This window comes from Lolium rigidum, chromosome 7 (genome assembly GCF_022539505.1).
Source record: "Lolium rigidum isolate FL_2022 chromosome 7, APGP_CSIRO_Lrig_0.1, whole genome shotgun sequence".
NCBI lineage: Eukaryota > Viridiplantae > Streptophyta > Magnoliopsida > Poales > Poaceae > Lolium > Lolium rigidum.
The window spans coordinates 97,452,230-97,474,426 of record NC_061514.1 but is presented as its reverse complement, the minus strand read 5'-3'; the positions used below and the strand labels follow the sequence as shown (position 1 = coordinate 97,474,426).

Genomic DNA, 22,197 nt, shown 5'->3' with positions numbered 1-22,197 from the left:
AGATCGAGAGGTAGCAAGTGGCTGAATGGACTCGGGCGGCAGGCCCCGTGTCCCGCAAATGGGTCAAGCCACAAGGTCCTCCAAAAGGGTTCGACTTCGACGTGACCAAAGCCGAGCGGATTTTCAATCTCTTACTCACGGAGAAGCATATAAAGGTACCCGAAGGCCACAAGATCCCCACGGTGCAAGAGCTGAACGGAAAGCCATACTGCAAGTGGCATAACACGTTCACCCACACCACTAACGACCGCAGGGTGTGGCGTCGGCGGATCCAAATGGCGATAGAAAAAGGACGGCTAATTTTCAACCGAGTACGCCATGAAGGTCGACACACACCCCTTCCCCGCCGTTAACATGGTGGAGTGTACTTACCATGGAGGGTGCCAGCCAGATTTCTCGTGCAATATCAACATGGTGGGACCCGGGCACCACTCGGTAAGGACGGAGATGAGGGCAGGCTGCTCTCATAGCAAATACACGAGAGGAAGCCGCTCCACGCGATCGGCTCCGCCACGACGGCAAGCGCTACGTCACGAGAGGAGAAGTGAAGAACATAAGATATCAGCGACCTCTCTCTGATCACCTCCTCAACAAGTATGTGAGTCAGTATGACCAACGCCGACGATACAATGACGATGATGAAAAGGATCGTCTGGCTAGGGACGAAAGGAGACGTCGTCGGCATGATCACGACGAGGAGCGATATGAGCGCCACGCCAAGGAAAAGTCGAGGGAGCAAGATGACGTGGATAGGCACTGGGACTGCCCCTTCTTCAGACACTGCTGGGATTCAGGAATGAGCCGATTGCCAACAATCGGCAATTGCCCGAGAATGTAAACAAAGGAAGAAGGATGCGGCTAACGTGTCCGTGTTCAAACGTCTAGGGCCTCTCCCGCCTCGGAACAAGCATGCTGAGTCCGCTCGGGTGGAAGATCTCGAGGAACTAGAGGACGATGATGAAGAAGACAAATATCATCGGCCAAGGTGGTGCCCTGATGGGCTCAGCCGTTCCCAGAAGCGAAGGGTTCAGCGTCTACGTGGGTTGGAAGAAGCTGAAAGGTTATACCTGCACACGTTGAGGAAGGCACGGCCTGATCTGGCCGCCAAAATTCAGCGAACCCTGGACGAAGAAGGTCGGCCACAAAGGAAAGAGTGGCTCCCCAAGCAAAGGAAAGCCGATGATGAGACATCGGCTGGCACAAACATGGTCTCCATCCTTCCAACGGAGTTTAGTGCTCCAGGATTGGACGACTGCGAGCGCATCGACGTAACAAAGAACGGGGTTAGGTTGGTTTTATCCACCGGCCTGACCGTGTAACAAGAGCAACGTCGATGGACAAACGTGGCGATGCCGATCCAGGAGATCGGCCCCAAGGATTTATGGAGGAACATTATAGAACCTTCATTGAGCAATTCAACGTGGAGGCCGATTCCAGCAATCGGCCAAAATTATCCTCACTGTACATTCTACCTGGGTTCAACATTCGATCCAACAGGGAATACCTGAAGAGCCGATACCATCAAGTCCCTTGAAAGAATCGGCTCGGGGGGCACCTAGGTGGATAAAACACGAGGATATGAAGTAGGAGTGTCTTTCAAATGCCCAGCAGCCCAAGATATTCTTTGATGATGGGTATTGAAGTATGGGGGCCGATACATAAATCGGCCGAAAAATTCGAAAATTTTTAAGCACAGCCGATGCGCAGACATCGACTTAAGGATAGAAAGCCGATGCATGGCCATCGACTCAAGAGCAGAGATTCGATGCCTTCTTGCAAAAACTCGAGTCCGCAAGTTGGAGGGATCATGACCCTGACCAATGCCAAGAGCAGCCTGGACGTACAGATCAGGTTAAGGATGGGTTGCACCAAATCCGCCGAAGGAAAGGAGCCGATCTGACCAGCAAGGCGCAAGAAGTGGACTGAAGAAACTCGGGGGGCAGCTCACCCTAAAGGTTCTCTGCTCTTGGGGAGCCGATTTTGTTGAAATCGGCTGTCTCTGCATCGTGACTTGGAAACCGACGGTGACACGTTTGGTTGGCCCGCTGCTGTTCTCGCCTTGATGGAGGCTCGGGGGGCAACTGACTGCGTAGATATTCTGTTCTTAAGAAGCCGATTGAGATTTCATCGGATGGCCCTCCATCATAACCCTTTTCAAGGGGATTGGGCAGGTTTGAAGAGTATCACTGAATATCTGAATGTTCAGAGGTGTCGGCTTCAGCATCAAGTCGTTTCAGCAGCGGTTCTGGGGCTCTCTTGAAGGCGTTGGTCTGCCTCGTTGTCCACCAGGGCTCAAAGTCATCGGTCGAAAAGGGTGAAAGATAGATCGTGAAGGATTGATATGTAACATCAGCTTTTGAGCATTGATCAAGTTCACGATCACTCCGACGTCAAGAAGATGAAGAATGGGTCATGAGAGACCGATGCGTTGTCATCGGCTCATTGAGCATTGGCTAAGTGATGATCGGCGGGATCAGTATGAAGGGAAATCGGCTAAATTGGCATAAAGGAAATCGGCAAAATCAAATTGGGGAATTTCTTCATTGATAAACGAGATTTCTTACATAGAAGAGCTGATTGCTCTCAAAAGGGAGTACTAAGGGGATACATTGCCCCGTCTACTACTACTGATCCTATGCTAAGGGTCCTATCTACGGGCCGTCGCTGCCCTCGTCGTCACCTTCATCGCCGCTGTCGGCGCTGCTCCCGGCGGGCTCGTCGTCGCTGCTGTAGCGGCCGCCGGCAGGACCTTCGTTGTCCTCATCCTCCTCATCGTCGTCATCGTCGTCGCTGTCGTAGTCACTGAGATTCCCCGGCCAGGGGCAGTGGCGCTTGGTCGGTGGCTCGTCGGAGGGGCTGTCGTCGTCGTCCTCCTCCTCCTCCTCCTCCTTCACCTCCTCGGAGGAGGTGAAGTCATCCCAGGAGAAGCGATCGTCATCGCTCTCCTCCTCCGATTCCCCGTCGGCGAGGAAGCGGAGGTCGCGATCCCCGTCCGTCGAGGACTTGTCGTCCTCGGACCAGATGGAGAAGTCATGGTCGGGCTCCTCCCCGGCCTCTATGGCGCGGCGGGTGTTGGCCGCATGGACCTCTTGTGGGTCCCGTTCGGGCGTCGGCTCGTGGGAGGAAGAGGACTCGAGGGAAAGTCCCGATGAGGCGGAGGAAGAAGAAGACATGGTGCGCAGAAGGGCTTTTGGAGTGCTAATGCGGAAAGGATGAGGAGGAGAACTATTCGGTGCGGTTAAATAAAAGAAGTGGGGATTTAATGTTCGAACAGTTTTCGAGGAGGTGGTGCCAAAAACCTGCCAAATCGTGCGGAGAAGTTGGGAAGGCAAGTTGTCATGATGAAAATACTCGCGACGGTTCCGCTTTCGCCACGACATGACCCCTCGAAGAAAAACGCAGTGGTTTTGAAATTATCATTACCAAAACCAGGGGGCATGTGTTATCACCAGATTTTGGCTAAATCAGGAGATGGGCCGTAGGTGAGATGGGCTTGAAGGTTAAACGCGTGGAGGATCTCTGAAGCGGCCTGACACGAAGAAATTGGGCTAAATTGCCCATGTATCTGTATTATAGTAGATCGCATCTTAATTTAGAAGTTAGAGTTTTACCCGTGCACGGTTAGGTGCACGCCTGAATTAGAAAGTCCCCTGGACTATAAATATGTATCTAGGGTTTATGGAATAAACAACAACCAACGTTCAACACAATCAATCTCGGCGCATCGCCAACTCCTTCGTCTCGAGGGTTTCTCCTGGTAAGCACCATGTTGCGATCTAGGCAGCATAAGCTTATTTACGTTGTTCATGCGTTGCTCGTGCTGAAGCCTTTTTTTATGGCGAGCAACGTAGTTATCTTAGATGTGTTAGGGTTAGCATTGTTCTTCGTATCATATGCTGTCGTAGTGCAACCCTTATACATCTAGCCGCCCTTACACCTATCTTAGGTGTAGGGGCGGCACCCGCTTGATCATCGTTTAGTAGATCCGATCCGTTACGGTTGCTCCTTGTTCTTCAAGGATTAGTTTAATATCCGCAATAGTTAGGCCTTACAAAGGGTTGGAGGATCCAGCGGCGTGTAGGGTGTAGTTTGCTAGCCCTAGACGGGATGTTCCGGGGATCAACCTCGTGTTGGTTTTTAGGCCCTGTCTAGGATCGGCTTACGATCACCGTACGCGAGCGCGAGGCCCAATCGTGAGTAGGATGATCCGATTATGCGGTGAAAACCCTAAATCGTCGTAGATCGCTTTAGCTTTATCTTGATCAAGCAGGACCACCATATATTCGTACACCTCGTATGAATCATGGGTGGATCGGCTCTTTGAGCCGATTCACGGACAACCTGAGAGCCGATCGAGGCTCGTATTTAACGTTTACGTGTATGCCATGCAGGAAACTAAGCGAGGCATCATCCAACACCTTCCTGACCAGGTATAGGTCAGGTGACACGCCCTTCCGACAGCATCAGACGTGTGACCAGAAGGCTTTGCGGGCCGTCGCTCTGAGGGACTGGGGCCAGCCGCAGCCCTAGTTGTTCCCGGCTCTACGGTGTTGCCAGTCGCTGCTCGCCGGTGGATTTCTGACCGCAACAGGTTGATCGGATGGTCGAGGGGGAAACTAGCTCTAGTGGTGCGCCCTAAGGGGGTGGGCACGCCACTGGGCCTATTTCCGAACCCTTGACCTCCGGTGTCCCACTTTAGCTCATTTTATTCGTCTCAAAAATTTCGAAGCGTGGCTCCCGACCTTGCCTTTTTTGAGTCCTATAGCTCTTGGAAAGTCAAAATTACTAACATAAGGTGTTTTTGCCGGACACAGTTAAAACTAGAGGAGAGGGGATTGTTTAGAAAATCTCTGAAAACAACGTAAAATATAGAAATAACATTATATAAGATGCAAATATGTGAAATATGTGACAATAAACTACAAAGTTCATGTATGTATTTTACATGCGTCAGGAAGATGCTGGCATTGTGCCTCAATCTACATTCGATTTGCTAAAGCTAACAGCTTAATTAATGGCATCATGCATGCTATACAATAACCTGACCTATTGTAGTAAACAACATAAAACAAAAACTACATGTTGTGTACGTTCTCATAATTGTTAGGTGTGCCACAGATATTTAATTAGAAGATAGCTTCCTTGCAGAATACTAGAAAACTATCTACCTCCCAATCTATATCATAAGCAGTCATACACTGTTTCGGAAAGTAGTAAGGGCCCTTTTGTTGTGATTTTTTTTTTTGGCTTTTTGGCTTTGGCAAAAGCCATAAAAAGCACCTAAATAGGTGCTTTTTTTGGCTTTTGGATTTTGGAAGTCAAAAGAATATGATCTTTGTTTTGGGCTTTTGCCAAAGCCAAAAAGCCGAAAAAAGCCACAACAAAAGGGCCCTAAGTATATGAATCAATGGGTTTGCCCCAAGTTCATCTCTTTTCCGAGTTCAGTGCAAGGTAAGTAACTTACCTCATGTGAATAACTAATTTGAACTCCTTAAACTGAAGAAGGTGTTGATAAACTAATAAAAATACTTGGCATATGGAACATTCAACACATGTAAATTATTTTAATAATTAGTACGACAAATTGTTCTTCTCAAAGATAATGAAATGATGTTAGGCCTTTTCGAAAAAGATTGGATGATATACATTTGAACATCTAAACCTAAAAATGTAAAGTCACATAGAAATACATAAGAATATTTGAACTACCATATCTCAATGAGATTCTTGTGATCACGAGATGCTGACATCAAGACCAGAAGAATCGTGCTTTTATTAAGAATACAACATCTAAACAGTGAGAGGATGGCACACACACCGGATTACAGTTAGTGATGAAGGTGATCTTTTAGGTGATTTACAGTAATACAAAAAAATCCAAAGAAGTGTATGATTATGTTTAGGTCCCATGATGCCAACTTGCTACGTACTTGTCCCAAAGAAGGTACACAAAAAATGTGGTATCAACACACAATACCGGAATCACATTTTTTATAAGATACATAAATAGAGAGTGGTGTTTTGGCACCCAGGAGCATATGCTCCCGGTTTTTACATTTTATTTTAAATACACTTTTAAAATGTTGAAAAGTTCAGACATAAAATTTAGTAGGTACATCTCGAAATTCTACACGTTCACAAAGTGGTTCCACGAAAAACCGACAATTTTACTGTTGCGTGTAAAAAAGACAAATTTTGGTGGAAAAAAACGTGACGTTTTTTTTGTCTTTTTCACACAAGTCATCAAAAATATTGGTTTTTTGCAAAACTTGATGTACGTACGTAGAATGTCGATACGTAAAAGCGGAAATTTTTGTTCGAATTTTTTTGACATTTGACAATGTTTTCCGGTGGTAGGAGCATATGTTCCCATGTGCCGAATTGAGTTTCTGTCATAAATCTACATATATAGGTCATTGTACACCATGTTCTTTTCCCATTCTTTCCATTTAATTAAACTTAGAAATCTACATAGATCATTGTACACCATGTTCCTTTTCTATTTTATGTTTAAGTAAATCCTAACTAACCATGACCGCGAAGGCTAGTGTAGATGTATGTTTTTAGTTAACTTAACCAAACTTTGAGTGGTTTTCATTATACTCACATGATGCCATTGACTTGGCTGCACCTAACAAACCTATCTATGTCCAATGCATGTCTCTCCTTTGTAATTCCTGTAATGGATCAACTATTTTACTCGTCATCTCTAGTAGAATATATTAACTCTAGACTAAAAATTTCTTGATGAGTCCAAGTGAACATTTGCATCAGCAAACTGATATGTTAATTTTATTTAAATGTGGATCAGTGCATTATCTTCGCATACCTAAAGGTTCAATCGAGCCACCTAGATTTTGCCTACATCCAATTTTTGATAGAAACTGAAAGTAACTAACAAGCACCTGCAAGAAGGACAACAATACACAAAATCTTGCAACCACATCGTATTCAAACTAATAGAACATTATACACACCCACCACTAGGCAAACAATAAATCTCCTTACCAATAAACGATCAAAATTGTAGAAGCGACATGAACACAGGAAACAGTACCCAATTATCCACCGAACAATCACTTTGAAACCTGGAAACACGTACTCCAATCCAATTCCCCTCCTATCAATCCCCCAACGCACCAAGCCCTAGAAGCTTCCCAACATTGGCTTGCATACTAAATAAGGCTCATGCATTTCTGAACCGAAGACCTCTCCTATGTATGAAAAAAAGGCTACAAATATCATGATCACACAGCAATGGTGAACACAAAATAGACCAAGCATCTCGAGGTATACACCAATACAGATCCAATCTGGAACTTGACCATTAATAGACATTATTAATATAAAAAAGTACAAAATAGAGAGGACAAGCTGAACTAGCAAATTTCCAGTATTTCTTGCATATGAAAGAAACAAAAATCCCAACCACAAGATATAGAAATAGGAAGTTAAAGTTAAAGTTAAAGTTTTAATTAAATTCCATTGAAATTAGATTGTATAAATCCAATCCACACCATATAAGAGTACCCCCTTCGTGCCGAGAGAAACACATACATGCGATTAGGGTTCCCCACCTCTTGTCGGCGCCGTTCTGCCTCACTTCTATGGCCTCCGGGACATGGAGGCGGGATGGATCTTGGCCGCCGTCGGTGGGAGGGCTATGTTTTCCTGGTTTTAGGGTTAAGATTTGGTGGGGCGGCGCTCAGGTGGTGGCGGTGGTGATGGACTAAACAACACCACCAAAAGTCTTCTTGAAACGTTGGGACTCCAAGTGCAAAGTGTGTAGTCTAGGAAGTAATTTTCCCCACAAGAGTGACTCGAGGGTTTATATCGAACTCTCGGGGAACTGATCAAAGAGTGTTCTCTTCTCTCTTCTTCTATCAACCATGCAAAGTAAAATAAAGCCTTGTGTCCCCAACTCTACCGTGTGGTTTTCAAGCACAAGGTTTTGCGTATGTAAATAAAACACAAGTAATAATAAAGCGAATAAAACTAGATAAAATAAAGTAACTAAGTAAAAACGGTAAAGGGGTTGATTATTTTTAGTGTTTTGGATGCAAATAAGAACATTAAATATTTTGCATTTTCGGATTAAAATGGTGCAGCAAATAGAAAACAAGATAAAGGTGTTTCTTATGATAAAAAGTGGACCGGGGTTCATGGGTTCACTTGACTATTCTCTCTTTTAAGTTGTAGTGGACAAATAGTAATTCATCAATGCAATATGCGGATAAAAAATAATAACATGTGAAAGATACACATTCGTATGGGCATCATGTCTTAACCTAGAGATGATGCAACACATCTCTCTTATACTCCACAAGAAAGGAAAAACTCCATGCAATCTTGTATTAAGAATTAACAGAGCATGGCCAAGAGTACTTTGACATGATGTTTGAATATCAAATATGCTACCTTGAACTGACAAGATCATCACTTTTGTCACGTGACGAACATAGTACATGCATTCACTTTATCCCTAGTGAGATAGCAAAAGAAAAGGCAAAACCATAATAGATCATGAATTTGTTGTCACTATTCAGTCATTAAAACCACGCTACTCTATCTAATACACACATCACCCCACACACACTTTTGCATAGATGTTGGATCAGAACAAATACTTAAGAACGGGGTACATAATATGCATCTATCAATACATGAGAGTGCATTCGCTACCCGCATGGGTAGCTACACACCCATGCAGTATACCAATATGCAAGCCATATTAACTTGTTTTAGCTCGGTTTCCTAGTAGAACGTGGAATTCTAGTGTACAAAAGTGGTTTCCGAATTTTGATATGAATATTTTTTGATGAAAGTCAACTCACCAACGTATTTTGCATTGACTTTTTGAATATTGAGTTGACTTTGACAAAAAAAAGTTCAAATCAAAATTCGGAAACCACTTTTATACACTAGAATTCCACGTTCTACTAGAAAACTGAGCTAAAACAAGTTAATATGGCTTGCATATTGGTATACTGCATGGGTGTGTAGCTACCCATGCGGGTAGCAAGCTTCATCCGATCAATACATCTTGCACATAATATGATTAGATCTCATAGCACAATATCATAGAATAACAATCCACCACATATGTATTACAAATATGGCCATAAATATGTAGGGCGGCTCATATGGCACTAAAAACTTTGAAAAACATGAGAGAAATAGACCAAGCTACTTCCATAAACCCGCAGTCCAGAGGTGGACTACTCCCCCTTGATCATGGTGATGATGATGAAGACATTGGAGAAGCTGGAGATCCCTCCGACGGTGATCCCGGGGGAGTTACCCCCTCCAATCTTCGATGTTGCAGGCCTCTGTTTTAATGTTTCTGTCTTCTGCAGCGCTCTCCTCCCGAGAACTCTTTGGGGCCATATATATAGTGATTTTGAGGTCAAAATATGTCGGTGGGCGAAAGAATCAGGTTAATTGGATGATTGACGGCCGAAAGAAGTTGGGTGGCGCGCCCACCATGTTTGCGCGCGCCACCTGCCGTCTTTTGGGCCTCAGGCCCATCCAGGTCTCCTCCAAAGCTCCAAGGTGCTTCTCCTGATGAAAAAGTGACGCTCCAAAAATCTCAGATCAATTTGACTTCATATAGGTCTCTGAAAGTGAATTATACGCGAAACATGGTTTTCCTGTTCTGCAGAGTTATAAACCAAATAAAGGGATCAATTGTAAACCCCATAAATCAATGTAAAACATGTTATTATCATCATATATGTTGCAAATATGTGCAAATTCAGTATGATAAAGCACAAAGTTCATATATGCATTTTACATGCATCAACATACCAGCTTAACCTATGCTCGTCCCGAGCATAAAGGTGATAAAACTAACATGAACTTTGAAGTTTATTATATATAACTTCTAAATAATCATGCAAAGTATCAAAAGGTTCAGTCAATAGAGAATGACAATAAGTAATATGAACTCATAAAGTGATAACTCTTACATTCTACAAAGCATGCATAATAGTAAATAACATTATGAGAAACATAAAAGATAAGTAGTATGAATCATAAAGCATGCTTAGGAGAATCCTATAGAATTATTGGAAGACTCTTTGTCCTCTCTTTTCTTGAATATTTATTTTTACTTTAACACAAGAAATAAAGCAGAGAATGTATGTGCTAAACCTCCAACAAAATAAAAAGTAGAGAATAAAATAAGGTTTTGAGATAAGCAATTCATGTCAACAATAATAATAAGGATGGGGTGCCATGAATCTCTTGTAAGAAGATATCTATGTGGCATGTGTTTGACCTCTTATGAGTAAATGTTGCCTCACTTTCTTGAATGCTAAGAACTATACCTCTTGTTACTCAGCTCCGGGTTACCAAAACTTTTCAACACATATGTTTCAACCAAGTATCGCAATGGGGTACCTTTATGCCGTCTGTACAAAGGACATAAGGAGATGGGTATCTCAACTATAGGCCATCCATACCGGGACAACATGAACAACAGATGTTGAGCATCCTCTCTAACTCTCTCTCACTTTTTTCTATAACTTTTTTTATTTTCTTTCCTTTTTCCACTCTCTCTTTTTCACTAACTCGTTTTCTTTTACTTTTTTACTCTTCCTATTGAGGATGCTCGTTGCTGAAACTATCACCATGATTAAGCGTGGTTTCGGTTAGCGGCCCATTGCTCTTCTCTAATAGTGCATGCATACTTACTCTTGATAACCTCCACGTACTTATTCCGCAAGAGATAGCCATCAACAAAACAAAAGAAATGAGGATCAACGCAGGGTGCAATACCCCGATGGTGCAATGTTGAAACATGTCTCCAGTAAACGTGGTTATTGTCTAGCTCATTACTCATAAAGTCATAATCAGTCAAACCCACAACATGCATAGCGGTATTGTCCTTCCAAATCTTACTTTCTTATGAGCTTTGAATTACACAAAAAAGATATTTTGAAAAGGTTGGAGGCATGACAGACACATCTTGGAATAACAAGTGCTATATAGGTAGGTATGATAGACATTAGATTTGATTTGAGCTTGGAAACAAGTCTATGCTTGTGTAAGAATTCAATTTTTTGGCTAGCAAGAGCTCTAAAAGCATGCAATAGTATCCATAGAGCTATTGATTCATCATTAAACAATAATAGTTAAAATTAAACATCTATGTATACTAGCAAGAAGTAGCACTGAATAAGGCACATAGAAAATCATCACTCAATAGAGCATGTGAAACTAGAAATACCATACACAAAATAAATTTCAGCTTTAGGCATTCCTCCCTTTCTTTTATAATCATGCAACTTAATTTACTTAACCATTCAGAGATAGAGAGTTTGGTCCAGTAGCTCATTCATATTCATTGTGAACACTCAATATGACGGTATTTCCATTTTAAAAACAAAACTAGACACAAATAAAACAAGAACGCTTCAAGTTTTTGCAAAAAATCTATGTTGCTCAAACAAAATTTAGAGGTGCTCAAACCAGGAGTTTTAGAATGAGTCCAGTGGGGTGTCATGGGAATCCCCAAGCTTATGATATTCATCATATTTGAATTATCTTACTATGATATTCCTCCATTCCCTGTGAAAAACTTCGACACAATCTTTTATTTCCATTTTTTCTATGGGGTGATATTAGAGGTACAAAGAAATCATGCTTGCTGATGTTATAATCATAAATAAAATTATATATTCATGAACCAGAGATCACATAATTTTCTACTAATTCTAGCATATCAAAAGTTTCAAGCGAAAATCATTTGATATTTAAAAGAATGGATCTAACATTGAAAGGCAGAATCTGTCCAGAATTTTTGCTGCAGCAAAACTGAATTTTTAGCACGACTTAGACACGTCAGAAATTTTAGCCAATTTACGTGCATATATAGGATGAAAAGTTACAGCTACTGTGAATTTATCAAGATTGTAGGAGTTATCAAAAAAAGTCGGAAAAATCGTGCACTGAAAAGTGCAGCGCAGAAAACAGCAACTTCATATTGTGTTTGCAACTTTAAACGTCAAAATGGGTAACAACTTGATACTTTATTTAAAAACCAGAGAGTAATATAAAATAAAACTAACATGCTATCGAAAGCATGTAGTACAAAAACCAAATATAAAAACATCGTGGGTTGCCTCCCGTAAACCAAATATAAAATGTACTCCCCTCTATGCCAAAATCTAGTGCGTACAAGATTTTTTATAAGTCAAAGCTTGTGAATTTTGACCCAGTTTGTACAAAAAATATTAGCATCTAGAGTATCAAATCAATACATTTGATTCATCATGAAGTAAATTTTAATGTAGTATACATTTGGTATTGTAAATATCGATAATTTTCTCAATAAACTTGGTCAAAATTTAGGAGAGTTTGACTTCTGTGGAAACAAATGCGCACTATATTATGACAATGAGGGAGTAACTACAAAGTCCCTAAAATTTTACATGCCCCCTACAAAAACACGAGAACTTTTAAGTTATACCGAATCGCAAATTGATCACTTGAACAAGTAGCAACAAATTGCGAGTGGCAAAAGAGGGAAATGCATATAGTAGATGTAATAATGTTTTGCACATTACACCACTATCTCTTCTCAAGATTAACCTTCCAAGACTGACACTCCAATTAATACACACAGACACGATGAAAGTAGTACAACACAACGATGAACTTAATTCTCATCATTAAGTAAGTTCCTTACTACATGCTAGGAAAGGGCATGCATGCGGAACAAATGATGCCGCCCACTTCCAATTAATACACACACACGGTCATTTGTAGTACTACTACACACACAAAATTTAATCACCACTTACACTCTTACACCAATATGTCTCCTTGGTTCTTATTACATCAAACAACAAATTAATGATATAGTACATATACACACCATATCCAAAACACCAAAACCAGTAATAACTCTCCAATAACCAGCATTTGCAGGTTCCTATGCAGCATTCCTGCATACAGATGCACTAGTTCATGTGTTGGGATGTCGAATTTACCTCCCATAACCCCATAAATCCATCTCCCCGCCTCGTTGGCCGGGGTTCATGGCGCTCATTTGCTGCACCGTGGCGGCGCTCCCGCCGTTGCCGAACCCGTCGATTGCCTGCCACTGCTGATCAGAAGCAGTACCGTTCGTCTGATCCCGTCCCTCGGCCAGCCCATCGGCCGCGACGCCGTCGCTGCTGCCTACTTCCAGGCCATGGTGCTCGACCGGCAGGCCGGAGAAGTCGTACCCAGCGCCTCCGGAAGCGTCTGTGGCCGGGCGATGGTTGGTGAGTAGGTCCTGGACCTGCACGTGGTGCGAGTAGGCCGTCTCCGGTGGCTGCATCTGGGAGTAGTAGAAGGAGGAGGCGTGCTGCTGGTGGTGGTACTGCGGGTGCATCCCGTGCATGTAGTGGGACGACATGCTAGCGTGGTCGTGGCCGCCCATCGGCGAGGACACGGTCATGTGGCCGCCGCCGCCGGCCTCCGCGCTCTGGCTGGAGCTACCCTCGCCGCCTCCTCCTCCGGCGATCTTGAAGAAGCACTTCTTCTTAAACACGCGGCACACCACCCATCCATCCTCCTGTAATCAGCACGACACAGTCGATCAACCCTATAGCTAAATTAAGCGAACTGCAAGCATGCATCGATCAACACTTAGCACATGATTCTAAGAGAGAGATCGTCGAGGGCTTACACTGGTGCCGCCCTGGGCTTCGTCGATTTCCTCGAGGCGGTACTCGTGCATGATCCAGTCGGACTTCTGGCCGTGCGGGGCGCGGCCGCGGTAGAAGACGAGCGTCTTGCGCATCCCGATCTTGCGGTAGCTGGTGCGGATGCACTTGTCCCTCCCCGTCGCCTTCCAGAACCCGGCCGTCGTCGCGCGGTTCGTGCGCGACCCCGTCGGGTACTTGCGGTCCTTATGACTGAAGAAGTACCACTCGTTCTGCGGCGCAGAGCCGATGCGGCATCTCTCTTTACGCGCACCATGGCACACACAAGTAGGACATCAGCAATGAATTGATCATATCATCATGGCAGAATGGATAATTCAGTACCTTGGAGGTCCCATGGCTCGATCTTGTTGAGGTCCACCTCCCTGATGACCTCGAGGTCGAACTTCTCGAAGCCGATCTTCTTCTTGAGGTAGTAGAGCAGCAGCTCCTCGTCGGTCGGGTGGAATCGGAACCCCGGCGGGACGCCGTTGCTAGACGAGAAGTCAGCCATCGATCGAGACGATCGATGCACGCAAATTAGCTAGGTAGAGCTTTCGATCTTTAACGCGGGAGAGGCATGTAGCATGTATATATAAGCGTGGCCGACCTGCTGCTAGGTACCTAGCTAGCTAGCTAGCCGCGGGAGGGAGGTGCTGGCTGGGAAGAGTTGACGCCGGCCGCCACGGCGCTGGACGGGGATAAAAGTGGTCACGTAGGATGCAAGGCAAGGCCATGATCGTCGAGGCCTGCGCGCGCGGAGCAAGACGGTCAGCTCCATTATTCTACGCCGTTAACGATCCCGAGGCTCCCAGCAGCCTTTGTTTACGGATCGCTTGATTGTTACCAAAGCAAGTGCTACCTAGCTTGGGGAGAGCTGCAAATCCACTAAATACAAATCTTCGATCGACTTTATAGTTTATATACGCAAATTGTGTTGCTATACATTAGTTAGAGGGGAGATTAACTCAATCTTCAGTTAATATGTCCAAAAATGAAATGCACTATTTTTTAAAAGGAAAAGCTGTGAGTGAGCACTACACACCCATAACTTTTTTTTTTTGAGTTTTTCCTTATGTATATCTCAAACTATATAACATATGGACTTAGAATTTTGCAGGTCACTGAAACATTACAACTAGACTGTTGGGAAAATATTTCATATTTTTTGCAATTAACATTTTCAAATATTTAAAATTTTAAAATTCTTTATATTTTTATATATATATTGACTGTCATAAAAATCCTAAACTACTTTTCCTATATTTTAATTGTAATTCAGTGGCTTGCAAAGTTTCAAGTTCAAAGGTTGTATGGTTTTAAGTTGCAAAAAAAGAAGGTTGTATGGTTTGAAAGATTAAAAAAAAAGATAATTCGTTTGAGAGGAATCAAAAGAGCCAGCGAAAGAAAAAGTGGGACATGCACCGTTTCTTACAAGTACCTCCCTTAGTAAATACATTTCCCTTCAAACAAAAATAGCATTAGCTTTACACCTTGGAGTCTTCTGACCACTCTTCATTTGTTATGAAACTTATCTCATGACATAGGGGTTTATTTGATTCCAAGGGATTTTATAGGAATTTTTTAACACTGAGATCTTAGATCCTTTTCTATATCCGTTGTTTGATTCACAAGTATCGAATCCTACATGAATTTCCCCTGAACATTAGTTTGTACTATGTTTCATTGATTTTCTTTTGTATATGCTCAAATCTCATTGAAAGTATACTGTGTTTTCTCATGTCTTGTTAAACAAACTAAAACCCCGTAGGATCCTAAATGCATGACCATAGGTGGTTCCAGCATCCCTCCATCCCGGCTTATTGCCCCACGGCGCAATACTTTGCATGGGGTATTTTCTCAAGGCAATTTGAAAAAATATAAAATCATAAGCCTTCAAATTTTTAGTTTGCTCACGCTTTGAAACGTTCTTGGGTCTGCTATTTTGTATGACATTTCGATACATTTTTAACTCATACGAATCAAATAGGGACTAATTTTTTTCATAGATTGTGTGCAATAACATATATACCCATACCATCCTAGAATCATACGGATAACACAAAAGAGCACCACGAAAGTATGTTCCGCCCATATTTAGGTTTCCGCATGCTATCTCCGTCATTCTTATCATCAAGAGCTATGCTAGAACTTTTACATAACACCCCTTAACCTCCATACAACTATCTTCATGAAGCCCCTCATATTTTGCAAAATATACCCTCAACTCCTACCACACTACCACCACATCTATTATTATTATCTCTCGACCCATCCGATATACTATGCATATTTATTTAGTTCACACTAATTCTTTTTATTATGCATCTTTTCCTGGTCTAAAAGATGCATGAATAAAGATATTACTCCCTTCGGTCCAAATTAATGGGCACATCCATATACTATGTATAGTATAAGCGTACTTTTGAGCTGGGCCAATTAATTTGGGTTTTTGTACCCATCAGTTTTTATACATTTTGGATGACTAATTGACATAAATTTTAAAATCTATGCATACTTAAATTTCATATTATCAACTAAACAACCATTTGTACATTTTCATGACCAAAAAGATGCATGAAAATGACCAAGAAAATAAGTTCTATGTGTAGGTTGGTAAAACTCACAATTTAAGGGGCTCGAAAGCAAAATGGTCTTGCACTAATACTCAAAAACTATGAGCCCTTGGATAAGATGGAGACCCTGAGTGTGAAAATCGCACTCATGATGTGTTACAAAATTCACTCATGTGACTAATTTAAATTTTCTGTTTGTAAATTTTGAACTTTTATTATTATTGATTCACTCTTGGTGATAGGGATCATGGGATCATTTTCATGAACATGCTCATGCACAGGATTTTAGGACTAGGAAAAAGGTAGCTTGGGCAAGATCCAATAAGAACCTTAAATGAATTGGGTTCTGATTTGTACTGGCAGTTTCAATTCCTTGACCCAGCTCCAGCTCGATTTTTTTTTGAATCTTCAGCTCCAGCTCGATCACTATGTAAATGGCAACTGGCATGCATGAATCGCAACAAACTCTCTACGTTTTAAATACTTAGAGTGAAATCAGCAAAGCAATCATGGGGTTTTCTACTGTGCTAGTTTATTTTACACTGCATGCAGCCCATGCAAGGTGCTTTGGAGTCACAACTGATGAAGCATGGTGGCTTATGTGGCCCAAACACATCGTACCTAGCACCCAAAACAACCAATCTCTCTAGGGATCGGGCACCCAACACATGCAGGCACATTTTTCCCAGAACCTTAACCGGGGTTAATTAGAATTGAAGGATTAGTTGACATCCATCCTCAGTCAGTAAAATATAAGAGTTCGGGTACTTCTCCGATGTACCAAACTAAGTCTAAAGCAATACATGCCATGTACTGGGAAATGAACACACATAGCCATTTCCTGCTGCATTCATGCATCTGTGCAATTTCCTGTTTGACAATCCATAGCCATTTTGGATAGTTCTTAGTCGTTGATCAGTCTAGAGTTTAGTTAAGTCAAAATTCGCGCATATATACGTCTAGAAAGAAATCACAATCCACACATAATAAAAGTTTCATGTTAGTTTAAAAAGAAACTAAGAGCATCTCCAGTCGCGTCCCCCAAACCGCGCCGGATTGAGCGTTTGGGGGACGTGTTTCGTTCGTGCCGCGTTTGGGGGACGTCGCTCCCCAGTCGCGTCCCCCAAATAAAATTTCGCAAATTTTAAACTTGACTAGATTCGATTAGATTCGTCCAAACTTACATAGATTCGAAGGAAATTTGACTAACTTTAAAACTAAACCTAATCTAGAACCACTTGCGGCGGCCGGAGGCGTCGTAGTACTGCTGGAAGTTGTACATCTCGTCGGTGACGACCTCCTGCTTGACGCGCTCGTCGACGGGCTCGTCCACGGGCTCGTCCTTCACCAAGCCGCTTGGTCCTGCCTCGCCGTCGTCGGTGAGGTCCACCAGCGGCTTGCCGGAGTCGCGGATGGACATGGCGATCGCCGCGTCCAGGTTGCCCCTCCAGGCGTCCTTGTCGTCCATGGACGCCAGGAACGCCGCCCGCAGCCCTGGGCAGTCCTCGGGGTCGTCGCTGCTGGCGATGAGCCGCTGCTGCCGCTCGTACTCCGCCAGCAGCGCCGCCTGCGACGCTTCCTCCGGCTCCTCCTTCACCTCCGGCTTCGGGATGAGGAGGGCGCCGCCGCGCCTCCCTTGCTGCCGCCCGCTGCCGCTACCGCCACGCCTCGTGTTGACGGGCGTCGCCGGCTCCTCCTTGACCTCCCGTTTGGGAACGGTGTACGGCGCCGACCGGTACGACGAGGACGGCGTCGATCGCGCCGGCCCCGAGGAAGAAGAGTGCGAGGAGGACGAGTACGTCGTCCTCCTCGGCTGCCATTGAGGAGACGGCGGCGGCGACGACGGCATCTCCAGCCTTGGAGCGCCGTTGCGGAGGCCGCGGATGACGTTCTCGAGGGTGCGCCCGAACGCCCCGAGAACAGGGCGCGGCCTTCCCTGTTCCAGCTGTTGGGCCCGCCGATGAGGCCGGTGGTGCTGTGCATCTCGACGTCGTACTTGGCCTTGAAGTACGTGACCCACCAGTCGTCGTTGTCCTTGGCCGCCCATGTCGGATCCGCCCGCTCCTCGGCGGTGAGTTGAGCCCGACGGGCCTTGATGGCGTCCCGCCATTGCTGCGTGTCTGGCTTCGGCGGCGGCGGGATGCCAATGCCGTTCACGGCCATCTTCCAGCCGCCGCTGCTTGGCAGCCGCATGTCCGGCGGGACTGGATACCGGGCGTGGTACAGCGCGCCACGCCTCCGCCACGGTGAGGCTGCCGCGGCCGAGCCGTTCGCCGCGGCGATCTTGCGGGAGGACGAGCTCGACATTTTTTGAGCGGCGAGGAGAGGATCTGGGAAGGGGGAGGCGGCGGCGACGAGAAGGATTATGATGAGCGGCGATAACTGGAGGGCGTCTTAAAACAGCGGCGGCAGCGGGTGGTTGCACGCAATAACTCCGGCGCGGACGGCCACGCGGCCATGCACGACGAGACGCGTCCCTGCGTCGCCTGGGAAAACAGGGACGCCATTAACGTCGCTTGACCAAAGGTAGGCGACGGGGTTTTAGCCTTCCGTGCCGCCGACGCGCGTCGGGCCCGCGTCGGTTGGCCTCGCGGCTGCTGTGTCCGGCGTCCCCGGAGCGTCCCCTGTGGGACGGGGACGGGCTCGGGGCGCCGGACACCGTATCGGGGCGCGCCGGACAAAAATGGGCTTTGGGGGACGCGGCTGGAACGCTTTTTTTGTTCGGCGCGCCCCAAATCGCTTTGGGGGGCGGTTTGGGGGACGCGACTGGAGATGCTCTAAAGGGTTAGCGAGTTAAGGATCAATGGAATGATTAGTCTGAGCGTGTGACCGAGTTCGATGTGATGACAGGCTGAGAGAACTATACCAAAAACTTGCGGGGAGCTGTCCTCCTCTATGGTGGTAAACGGCGTGTGCACCTTGAGTGAGATCCACTCCTAGCTCCGCCCGTCACTCTGACGCGCCTCCGCGGCGAGGCTCCCGATGAGAGGCTCGTGCGGCCGCGGGTCGCGCTCGATCTTATGTGGAGCAGAAGAAACCACCAACAGGCAACAGAGGGCGTCCACAATTCGCGTGGGGAAGAACGAGAGATCGACGCCGACGGTGCCTTTGAGTGAGAAGCTTAGTTATGATCGAGGAGCAAATGATTAGGAGTGGTGTTTACGTAGGTAGGTACGTAGTTAGGACCAAACTGCAGTTCACAGCAATTTACCGACTCATATTCTTACCTAGGAACCTAGTTTCTGCTGCTGCCTGCTGCCGCCATCAGCTGGTTGCTTCGTGTGCCATTTGCTGCTGCTCCTAGTAATCTGCAGGTGTACGTGTGCTTATTTCTGTGGGGAAACATATGCACTCCGTCTCTGTACCTGCAATGGGAGCTTGTGCCTCCGTACTTGCGAGACCCATACGTCCACGAGTTGTCCTAAAATTTACATCATATAAGATTCCTTATGGTATGTGACGTCTGAAGTTTATAATTTAACATATGTTTGAATCAAGTGTTAGCGACCACGGATCAAACTGCGAACTATATATACTTTTTTTCGAAACATATATATATATATATATATATATAAAAACTGGCTAGCAAGCCGTTCACTACGGGAAAACTGTTCATTGCCGTGCGACAATTCACACGGCAAAGAAGCCCATATGCCCGGCAAAGGTTTTGCCGTGCGTGGACGCACGGCAACGTTCGCCCGGCAAAGGATCCGATGGCAACGAAACTTTTGTCGTGCATAGCACGGCAAATGCTTTGCCGTGCGCCCAGAGCGCTGCCGTGCGCTAGCCCGCGTTGTCGTGCGGCCAGCGCTGCCGTGCGGCGCAGCCTCTGCCGTGCGCCTGCTCTGTGCCGTGCGGGTCACTTTGCCGTGCGCCTGCTCTGTGCCGTGCGGGTCACTTTGCCGTGCGCCTACACCCCAGCCCGCCCGGCAAAGAAGCCTCCAGGCACACCCCCAGGTTCCAGGAGCACAGGCTGCCGCCACGTGGCTCCTTTACCGTGCGTGTGTAGTCCTTTACCATGTGCATACACACGACAAAGGCGCCTGTTTTTTTTTCATTTTTTGTTGTTTTTCAATATTCCCTGCATTTCAAAAATAGCATTTGACAAATATAACATATACAACATATATCTTCAACATATCATCACCAAACATATCAACAACACCACAAATACATCGAATGCACATATCCATGCATACAATCCATTACATAGAGTCCATCCACACATGTTAAATAGCAATGTCCATTACAATCCATTACAAGTGCATACAATCCATTACAACAACGACAAGTGCATGACGACGAGTTCATAGAATCGATGCCACCAATCTTGTCCTCCTCCATTGCTTCACATGGCATCATCGTCATTGCATTGTCCTCTTCCTACAAGGTTGATGGAATTAGCATTTGCATTTGCATATTGACATAGAATTGAATAAGTAGTAGCATTTGCATGTTGACATGGAATTGAACAAGCATGGATCCATGGGTACACTTGAACACGTACAAGAAGTGGGTTGGACACAAGTGTAGGAGGACTCACCGGGGTTCAGGCTCCGGATGATGTTCGTGTTGTTCACGGTGAATCGTGTCACCGGGCTCTGAATGGACATGTTCGGCATGTTCTGCAGCTGGTGATATGATTAGTCAATAAGACAACAGAAGATAAGATGGAGATATGGAGTTAACCACTTACCCACGGCAAGGAGAAAGGAGGAAGAGGAAGACCACTCCCCGGTGGAGAAGACAGATTGGTCTGGCTCATCAGCCAGCTCATCTATGTCTGGTGCTGCTACATCATCTGTTGCTGCTGTTGCATCTGCTGCATCATCTGCGCCTGCTGCTGCTGGTAGTCCAGAATCTGGTGCTCGGCCATATGCGCCCTTTTCTGCTGGGCCTCCTGATCCTTTGCTGGCATCTCCGCCTACGTTGTGTTGCCGCGATGTCATTAACATTTCAATGGAAATCATGTAAAGGAAACGTAGAGGCCCGAGTAAGAACATACTCGTAACCGCTCTAGCTGTGGGTATATGTGCCAAATGGTCCCAAGATTGGTTTTCCATGTGTATATGTCCTAACCAAACCTAAAACAATGAACAAGTACATTGGTGCACCCTCGCGCGGAGAAATCTAGGGGGGTAGACCCGTCGGGGCACACATACCGCTGTTTTTGCGGGGGAGGAGGGGGAGAACGACCGTCGGAGCACCGGAATCCCACCAAATCTTGAATGTGGACCTATGATATGTGTGAAAGTATGGTGGAAGGTGTAATGGTGCAAAAGTAGCTCCCCTAAACACTAAACTGGGGAGGCTTCAAGCCCTAAACCCCTAGACCCTAAACCATTAACTACACGTGCTGACACGGGAGCTGCAAAACCCTGCATCATAAACCCTAACCCTAACCCTAAACCCTAAACCTATACCTAACCATAAATCCTTACCTTGACCATAAACCCTAGACCTACCCCTAAACCCTAACCCTAACCCTAACCCTAACCCTAACCCTAACCCTAACCCTAAAGCTAACCCTAACCAGTAGATTAGGCACACCCTCGATCGTGTGATAATGGCTCTAGCTGCGGGTATATGTGCCAAATGGTCCCAAGATTGGTTTTCCATGTGTATATGTCCAAACCAAACCTAAAACAATGAAAAAGTACATTTGTGCACCCTCGCACGGAGAAATCTAAGGGGGTAGACTCGTCGAGGCACACATACCGCTGTTTTTTGTGGGAGGAGGGGAAGAACGACCGCCGGAGCACCGGAATCCCACCAAATCTTGCATGTGGACCTATGATATGTGTGAAAGTGTGGGGGAAGGTGTAATGGTGCAAAAGTAGCTCCCCGGTGCGACCTTCCTCACATTTGGGCGATAACACTTAGCAGATTTTCCGAAGCGCGGATTGCTCCGAAACCCTGATATATGT

General features: G+C 45.2%; 1 protein-coding gene across 1 annotated transcript; it reads right to left on the bottom strand.

Annotated features, from left to right (window-relative positions):
- Nucleotides 1-12,991: 12,991 nt before the first annotated feature.
- LOC124679273 (protein BEARSKIN1-like) lies at nucleotides 12,992-14,208 on the bottom strand. The gene is made up of 3 exons (XM_047215067.1): nucleotides 14,040-14,208; nucleotides 13,679-13,956; nucleotides 12,992-13,564 (listed from the first exon to the last, which is right to left on the bottom strand). Exons 1-3 carry the CDS (start codon nucleotides 14,206-14,208, stop codon nucleotides 12,992-12,994), a joined length of 1,020 nt encoding a protein of 339 aa, XP_047071023.1.
- Nucleotides 14,209-22,197: the final 7,989 nt, after the last annotated feature.